Source organism: Pseudorasbora parva, chromosome 21 (assembly GCF_024679245.1).
Source record: "Pseudorasbora parva isolate DD20220531a chromosome 21, ASM2467924v1, whole genome shotgun sequence".
Classification (NCBI taxonomy): Eukaryota; Metazoa; Chordata; class Actinopteri; order Cypriniformes; family Gobionidae; genus Pseudorasbora; species Pseudorasbora parva.
This window is the reverse complement of record NC_090192.1, coordinates 20,789,864-20,798,939: the sequence shown is the minus strand read 5'-3', so window position 1 is coordinate 20,798,939 and position 9,076 is coordinate 20,789,864. Positions and strand designations below refer to the sequence as shown.

At 37.6% G+C, this 9,076-nt stretch overlaps 1 protein-coding gene and 1 non-coding gene across 2 annotated transcripts; both read left to right on the top strand.

Annotated features, from left to right (window-relative positions):
- The first annotated feature begins 58 nt into the window (after positions 1–58).
- Positions 59–131, top strand: trnar-ccu (transfer RNA arginine (anticodon CCU)). The gene has a single exon. It is a non-coding gene; the product is annotated as a tRNA-Arg (tRNA).
- On the top strand, positions 75–8,740 carry plbd1b (phospholipase B domain containing 1b). The gene is made up of 11 exons (XM_067430565.1): positions 75–429; positions 660–882; positions 1,276–1,359; positions 2,643–2,784; positions 2,953–3,093; positions 3,320–3,464; positions 3,559–3,759; positions 7,569–7,709; positions 7,833–8,018; positions 8,127–8,233; positions 8,318–8,740. Exons 1-11 carry the CDS (start codon positions 366–368, stop codon positions 8,627–8,629), a joined length of 1,746 nt encoding a protein of 581 aa, XP_067286666.1. The 5' UTR covers positions 75–365; the 3' UTR covers positions 8,630–8,740.
- The last annotated feature ends 336 nt before the right edge of the window (positions 8,741–9,076 follow it).

Genomic DNA, 9,076 nt, shown 5'->3' with positions numbered 1-9,076 from the left:
ACACACACACATTTCCGGTGCATATTTTTAGTCAACCAGTTACAACCCAATGACGCAAGCCCCAGTGGCCTAATGGATAAGGCACTGGCCTCCTAAGCCAGGGATTGTGGGTTCGAGTCCCATCTGGGGTGGAACATGTTTTTAGCGATCCAACAGGTGATCAACACCTAAGCATAAGAAAAACAAGCGAACCATTATTCAGACTTTAATCGGATGGAAATTGGCTTGCTTAAAGCCTACCTGTCATACTGCTGAACACTAGCTTCTGGTATGTTATATTGGACTAAGCTTTGGTTATAGAGTACATAGTATTAGCAAATTTAGCCTAGTAGTCAGATCCTGAAAGTAAACTTCTGGCGTGAAACATGAGTCGATTTACACGGGGATTTATTTTGTGCGTCCTAACGGCGACCTTCATAAAGGCTCAGCGTAAGTGTCTTGAATGTATTTCGATATTTTAATATTATGTTTTGGTAATACTGGTGTTTTTTTTTTCTTTTTTTGCAAGTTTGCATAACTTCAGAAAACAGTATGAAGGGAAAAAAAGTTAAATAAGGCGGATATCGGAGATACAACAAACCCCAGCTCGTTAATCCTATTTTGCATGTAGCCTACTAAACGACGATACAAAAAACACATAAACTTCTTCTGTTTATCAGATGTACAGAGAGCCACCGTATATTGGGATGCTCTTCAGATGTCTGTGGTGCTGAAAGAGGGTGTAATGGAAGAGGACGGTGATGCATTTGGTTATTTCAATGATAGTCTATCCGTTTCTGGATGGGGAGTGCTGGAAGTGCAGGCTGGTTATGGAGAATCCCATGAGAACGATGAAATTACATACTTTTTGGCCGGATACCTTGAAGGATACCTTACAGCCTCGTAAGTTTTTAAGCAGTGTGAAAAATTTAGACTATTAGCCTGACAAGCCAGACAAGAAAAGATGTTTGATACTCCATGATAATCGCGGCAGATTAGATTTGCTGCCGCTAGGGTGCGTCTAGATTTCTAGGCATTATAAATAGTAGGCCTTAGGCTGTAACTGCGAAATGCTTTTGGGTGTTTTTGTTATTTACAATTATTTACGTTATATTTACAATTGAATGCAACTACAATAGTTCAAATCTATATCAAAAGCAATAAGTTGTAGGCTAGGCCTACTTATGGTGCTTTTTACCCGCATATACTTTTGACATGTGTTCTGCAATTAAAATATTACCTTTAAATGTAATAACAACAAATTAAAATTATAATCAATTTCTTTTTCATTCACAGACAGATGATAACCCATTACTTTAATATGTATCCTCAGATGATAAAGGATCGTAGTGTTATAAAACATCTGAAATGCTTCATGAGGTATAAGTTTACTTTTATTTTCTAAACCGATTGCACTATTCCAAAAGTACAATAATAATGTTGGATATGATGAAATGCACCTGCTTACAGTGTATTTACAAATCACAGCCAATATGCCACATTACACAGGCGGCCTTGCCCAACGGGCAAGAGCCTGATTAAAATGCCAATAACAAAAATAACTAGCGAATCACCAAAATGCAAGAATGATTGTGCATTAATTTAGTGGCGATCGATAGTGGATAATAATATGATAGCAAGGTCGCGCTGTGCGGTAAACATTCAAAAAAATTATATTTATAACGTATATACAGTTAAACATCATCACAAAACCAAGAGTGCTGTTTTCCTGAATACCATCACGACTGAAAATGGCACTGATTTCATATGAAAGATCCATAAACAATTAATTAACATTCACTTACAACATTCACTTAAAGTCACTTACATTTTAGATGAAATATTGAGTGTTTTGTTCTATTTCTGCAGCGAAAATCGTTCACAGCAGAACCGCAACGAGTCTCATAGACCGTAAAAAAATATTCTCTCACAGCAACAAATTTGTTTCTGAACAAATCAGCGTTTGAATGAATCGTTTGAATGAACGACTCCATGACTCACTCATTAAGATGGTCACCTGCTGCCACCTACTGGAGGTTTTTCCAACATTTCTTGTCTATTCAAAACTACAACTCTCCAAACAGTATTTAATGCAGTTGTAATTTTTCAGTGTAAATGATTTAATTTGATTGGTAACAGCCCTTTATAGTGTCTTATTTTAATTTAACGTAACCTATTGATCAAATGTAACAATATAAAATGAAACCTAAAGCATAGCCTATTTATAAGATACCAGTAAGGATCAAATGCCCTTTAAAAAAGGTAAAAATATCACAAGTGTGCATATTTTAAATATGTCAAAGCTGATTGAACACTGGTGAGAATATTGCTTCAGAATAAATTATATTTACACACACACACACACAAAATGATCAAACTTTTTTCCGGACAAGCACATTTTTAACTCGGACAAGTGAATGAAAGATTTACTTGTCCGAAGGACAAGCACATGAACATGCTTAATGTCAAGCCCTGTAATTACACATATTAAACATACAATTTGTATATATCACTGTAGTATGCATTCATAACATATTTTGCAACGAAAGGTTTTAAAGACTTTGAGTTGTTTGTGGTTTCCAAGATTATTTTATGCAATTATGTGTTGCATAAACACATGTATTCTACTGAATTATTTATTAAACTTCCATTCTTTGAAATAGTGAGCAGGGCTCATGGACAAGAACGCAAGTAAAATTAAATGGGAAAAGTGATCCCTTGTGGCATCATGTGGGTCTTCTAGTGGCTCAGATGGATGGATTGTATGCCGGAGCAGCATATTGGGCCAAAAGTAGACAGGAAGAGGTCAGATACATAATTTCTGCATTCATCTTTTTATTTATACTGTACATCATTCTTCAAGTTTGATAACACTCCTGGACATGAAATTGCTTTAAATCATGCTTTAAATGTTTTTCATTTTGTGTTAATGTGTTAATGAGTGAAAATACATGCTTGCATTTCAACTCCCAGCCTCTGCCCATGTTTGCGGTTCAATTCCTCAATGGGATTGGGGATTTGTTAGACTTAATCCCTGCACTCAAAAGGCGTTCCAACTCTTCTTCTGACTCCTTCAGGATGCCAGGCATGAGTCACTGCTCTGCTCTCATCAAGGTTAGGGGTAAAATGATGCCTTCACCTTATGACATTGACCACTTATTCTGGATTGGGTTGAACCAAATGTAAGAGTGTAGGAATCTGCCATTGTCAGACCACATATCTGAATATTCAGGGCTGCCTATTCCATTTAGGGCTTTGCTGCACTCTACCCCAACAACAATTGTCAATGTGAACCTTCTGTTTTCCAACTTAAATTGTTTTGTTCCTCTTCTATCTGCAGTTGTTACCTGGCTATGAGAATCTGTTGCTTGGTCACTCCAGCTGGTACACCTATGCAGCCAGCATGAGAATCTACAAGCACTGGGACTTTAGACTGAAAAATAAACAAAATGGCGCAAGCAGACTGTCCTTTAGCAGCTATCCTGGTATTTAAAGGCAGATGTTTGCCTTTTATCATTCAGATTTAATCATTCATAATGTAATTCAGAGCTATAAACCTATTTCTTGCATCCTTTCCAGGGACCTTGTCATCTCTGGATGACTTTTATTTGCAGGGAACAGGGTTGTTTGTAACTCAGACAACAAACAACGTGTTTAACTCCTCTCTGTTCTCCCTGGTGACCCCAGAGGCTTTGCTTGCCTGGCAGAGGGTGCGTGTAGCAAATGCGCTGGCCTGCACAGGGAAGCAATGGGCCCAAATATTTTCCAAGCACAACTCAGGTGAGACAGAGACGCACAAGACAAAGGTGGATTATTATATGTAAATATTGTGGTGCATATATGCAGTGTTCTGTGGTGGTGTCGTCTTTCTGAACTGCAGCAAAGTTGTAAACACACAATTCTCAAGATTTTGATTGTATGGTGTAGCATTAATGGGATAGTTCACCCCAAAATGAAATTTCTGTCATTTACCCACCCTCATGTCATATAGAATGCATTTTCTTCTTCTTTTGAATACAAAAACAAGATATCTGAAGTAATAATTTGAAGGGAAAAATTTGGTCGTCAAGAATTGAAAATGTTCAACTTTGGGTAAAAAGCAGAGCTCATCAATATCACTATTTACCCAGCCGTCCTATCACAGAGGAAGAAGGGCAGGACAAATGCTAACAGATGGAACAAAATCATGCTAAACAAGAACTAGAGCCAGTACATTGTGGTCAGAATTATTGGCACCCTGTAACATAACTGCTCCGAGACTCAAAAGGTAGAAGATCCAAATGCAGCTTTATTGAAAAGTAATCCCCAATCGTAGTCAAAAAAGGCAAAAGATCATACGATATCTACGTCTGACATCGACACTCCGAAGCTTGCTTCAAACTTGAACGGTCCTTGCAATGAACCACTGCTTCAGAGCTTGTATCATTACGTCACTAGTCACGTGAAAATGACTTCTGAAGCAAGCGCCAATGGATCTCGAACAAGTACTAGTGAACTCCTGTACTAGTGAACCACCTGAGTGCTTTGACAGCCCAATCCAGTGTTGACATGTTTGAAACCTGGCGGTTGTATTTCTTATAAAAGTAAAGCCAAACCATGGCAACAATGTGAACTGTAGTAGTCTGTGTTTGGATTATAATCGCAGACGATATTGCACACCCCTATCTCACAAACTCACACTCAGTCTCTCAATTATTGGTGTGTATGTATTTGGTAATGTTGAGAAGAGTGGACTGAGTTTATTTCAGTGTTGTGATGGTTTCCAACTTTTTTTTTAAGCTGGTCTGATCTTCCGTCCTTGTCTAAAGAAATAAATACACACACAAATCATAATTAATGTTTTATTATCAAGGTGAACACATGAAATTCATCAGTAGGCCTATCTGTAAAATTCACCTTTCAGTTTCAGAATCAGTTTCACAGCACTAACACTGTTTCAGCTTTGATCGCCTTAGCAAACGTAATAAACAGGGCGTTAACATATAAGCCTTTTTTCATTTTACGGTTGTCAGCTATGTTGCATTACATTTACTTCACCAGGAGATGATGCTGCAATTACTATCTGAATGAAGCTTTGAGTAGGCTATTGAACCATTTTCGACACAATTGTTTCAAAAAGCTAGCCTGAAAAGCCAGACCCACATCAACATGTTTGGTCTGGAAACTCACCATTGACAGGGCTCAATCCAAGTGGTGGGATAAACGGTTGTCTTTCAAACTCCCTCTGCACGCGCTAGGATAGCGCTAAAACCAACAAGAGCAACGAAGGTGAAACGGAGCTTGTTGATAGATTAAACATTCGCCGTATCCGGTCGGCAAAACTCCGAACACCTTCCATTTTTAAGAATGACTTCAGTGCTGTTCTTTGTTCTTTTCTCAGAGAAAAGCTTAACTCCAAGTCTTCTAGAGTCGCGGTCAAAGCTGATTCGATAGACTGATAGCTGATCGAAGAGCTGATATGTTAAGCCCCGCCTACCGACTCTATACACGATGTGATTGGCCCGACCAGAGTTTGTCGTTTACAGCTCAGAAGAGTATTGAGAGTTGCTAGACGACACTCGCGGGCAGATTAGATTTGCTGCCGCTAGGGTGCGTCTAGATTTCTAGGCTATCAGAAAGCAATAATGCGTTAAAACGCTTCATTTGGCCCTCACTATACAAAGCCTTATACACAGGCAAGCAGTCCAAACAGGCAAACAAGACAGACAAAAGGGTAATTTACAGAACAGACAAGTAATCCAAACAACCAAGAGAAAAGAAACCAGGGAAACCACTCAGAAATGCAGTGATATGACTAACAAGACTGCACAATAAATGACTGAGATAACCAGGCTTATATAGGGTGAGGTAAACAGGGTAATGAGAGACAGGTGGATGTAATCAGGGATACCGGTATGTGTCCAGGCAGTAAGTATTGTGGGTAATGTAGTCTGTGGTGATATGGCAATAGTCTTGAGGTTGCGTGCCCTCTGGTGGACCACACGGACACTCTCAATGGTGATCGGGTAAATATCCCGACACCCCTGGTAAATATGATCAAAGATGGCTGTAAAAATAAATCTCCATTGTTTATCCTTTTGATCATTCATTTAAAAAAAAAATCACAAAAATCAAACCTTTCATTGAAGTAAAATAATTGAAATTGGGGAGAAAATCACATTATTAAATAAATGTTTTTACTCCAAAAGACGGCCATAATTATTGGCACCCTTTTATTAAATACTTTCATTAAACAACTTTATTTTCCCAAGATAACAGCTCTGAGTCTTCTTCTATATTGCCGGATGAGTTTAGAGAACACCTGAAAAGAGACCATTTATCCATTCAGAATCTCTCCAGACCCTTCAGATTCCCAGCTCCATGTTGATGCTTCTTCACCCCCCTCATTTTCTATAGGGCTCAGGTCAGGGGACAGGGATGGTCATGGCAGAAGCTTCATTTTGCACTCAGTGACACATTTTGGTGTTCATTTTGATGTTTGTTTTGGATCACTGTCCTGATGGAATATCCTACCATGGTCAATTATAAGATTTCTTACAGATTTTATCAGGTTTTGATTTTTCATCTGTTGGCATTTTCTAGAATCTATGATAACTGAACAAGATGTATAGGACCTCCAGCAAAAAATACACCCACAATAAAGATCCAGCTGTATTTTTAATCATGGACATGGGGTACTTTTTATCCCATTTGAAATGGTACTTTTTATACATCTGGTGGGTTTGCTGCCAAACTTTTTAAGTTTCATCTGACCATAAAACCAGTCCAATTGTATCTGACAACTGATAGAGCTTAATTTTAGCGATGAGCGAGAAGGATTTTTAAAAAATCCTTCCAAACAACTTGTGATGGTTTGTGATTGATGGTTTGTTTTTGTTTTGTTGGTTTCCTAACCCAAAGATTCATTATTCTGCAATTATGTGATCTTTGGAGAGTCTTTGCATGGCTTATCAAACTCTCCTCCTCACTGTGATTTATATAGACCTCTTTAGTCTGATTTCTAACATCTTTAGTTAATTGGAACTTCTTTATTGCCCTGATGGTTGAAATAGGGATTTTCACTGCCTTAGCTTTTCTTATACAACCAATTTCACTTTTGTTAAGCTCATCAGAAGAACAGGAACAGGAAGTCATGTTCAGATAATTTCATGTTCATGGCCACACTGGTGTGCTAAAAAAATTAAATATTAATAGGAATATTCAGAGATATTTTACACTAGGGATATAAAAATTCTAGGGGTGCCAATCGTGGCCAAAGTGTTTTAAATAAATATATAATGCAGATTTATTTACCAATAATTCTGACCACAACTGTACTTCACATTGTGTTGACATTTTATTTGGTGTTTTCAGCTGGCTAAACATGCTTTGGTGGACACATAGAAACACATTTTTTTTACGACATAATGTTGAGTAAATTATGAAACATTTTATTTTTTGGAGTGCACTGTCCCTTAAAGATTTGATCTTACAAAAAATAGATATAGGCCTACTGGAAATTTACTAGAACAGCCAAACCTATCAATGAGAGGTCCACATACTTTTGATCTTGAAATTTGTTTCAATTATTTTTGGATTCATTTGATCAGGGACATACAATAACCAGTATATGGTGGTGGACCTGAAAAGAGTTTCACTTGGAAAGCAGATTGAAGAATGGAGTCTGACTGTTGTAGAGCAGATTCCTGGTTTGGTGGTGTACTCAGATCAGTCACAAGCACTGCGCCATGGTGAGGAGTATTTTCATAATAAGGAAAGCAGAAATCAGTCAAGTGAAAATTAATTTCAGAGGATGCAAGGTTGAAAACACTGAAAAGGTTAAACTTTTAATGCTTTACAAATCGTCTCAATAGGTTATTGGGCATCTTACAACATACCTTTCCACTCAGACATTTACCGAATGAGTGGTTATGGTACGATGTGGAAAAAGCATGGAGAAGACTTCTCATATGACCTCTGTCCACGTGCTAAGATTTTCCGCAGGGACCAGGGAAAAGTAACTAATCTGGACACCTTGAAATACATTATGAGGCACAATGGTGAGTTTAGGAGCTCTCTTTGGAAATTATTCAAAAAGTTTCTTCCAACTAATCTGCCCTCTTTTTAATCTCATTTATTTGATGAACAGTAGCACTTTGTCATATTAGATTACAGAAAAGACCCATATTCAAAGAAGCACCCTTGTAAATCCATCTGCTGCCGTAATGACCTGACTCTACGACGACCTCATCCAGGGGGATGTTACGATACCAAGGTACAGAAATAGGTCATGTTGGTCTATGTTATTATTACATGAATGCCAGAATAAATGTGAGATTCTTATGGATACTGCATCCAGGTTACAGATTACCACATGGCCCAGATGTTTACGGCAGAAGCTGTGAATGGACCCACAACTCAAAATGGTCTTCCACCTTTCTCTTGGAGCCGTTTCAATCGGACAGCCCACCAGGGGCTCCCTGAGACCTACAACTTCTCATTCATCACCATTCAGCCCCTTCTTTTTGGTTTCAGAGATCAAGACAAGACCGATGGTAGTCTGCTACAGTGTATAAACAGTGTAGAGGATACAGATGCAAGACTTGAAAATTATTTAATAGATATTTACATGCAGCTTTACAAAGTCATTGGCTATATTTTTGCCTCATAATACTTTTTGTAAGATTAAATGCATAATACTAATTAATAATTGATTGTTTATGTACTAATTAATAAACAATAATAGGCTAATTATTTATGCAATAAAAGACTATAATAAACATTTGCCCTAACTTCTCAATTTTGATATCTGTGTTAATGACAAGGTTCATTGTAATGAGTGATACATATCAACAAATTTGAATGTAAATCAAACAATCAGAATCAAACATTTAACAGCCTGTTGTATACAATTGCATGGTTGTGTGTGTGTAAAACCTAAACTTGTTATCAAAATAATGAAAATGTAGCGAGGAGCAAGTACCACAATGTCCTAGAATCTTAAATATTTTTTAAGAATGCAGAATATTAAATATTAATAGCTGCTAATGCATAAATACATACCGCTTCCCAGAATCTGCACTGGTTTCTGCGTCAAAAAAAGAGCATCAACTGACAA

What these genes read in the sequence shown, in the direction of transcription:
- plbd1b (XM_067430565.1), top strand. Translation starts at nt 366, where the DNA reads ATGAGTCGATTTACACGGGGATTTATTTTGTGCGTCCTAACGGCGACC. An exon ending in ATTTTCCAAGCACAACTCAG is followed by an intron (nt 3,760 to 7,568) that starts GTGAGACAGAGA and finishes TCATTTGATCAG; the next exon opens with GGACATACAATAACCAGTAT. An exon ending in GTCACAAGCACTGCGCCATG is followed by an intron (nt 7,710 to 7,832) that starts GTGAGGAGTATT and finishes TCGTCTCAATAG; the next exon opens with GTTATTGGGCATCTTACAAC.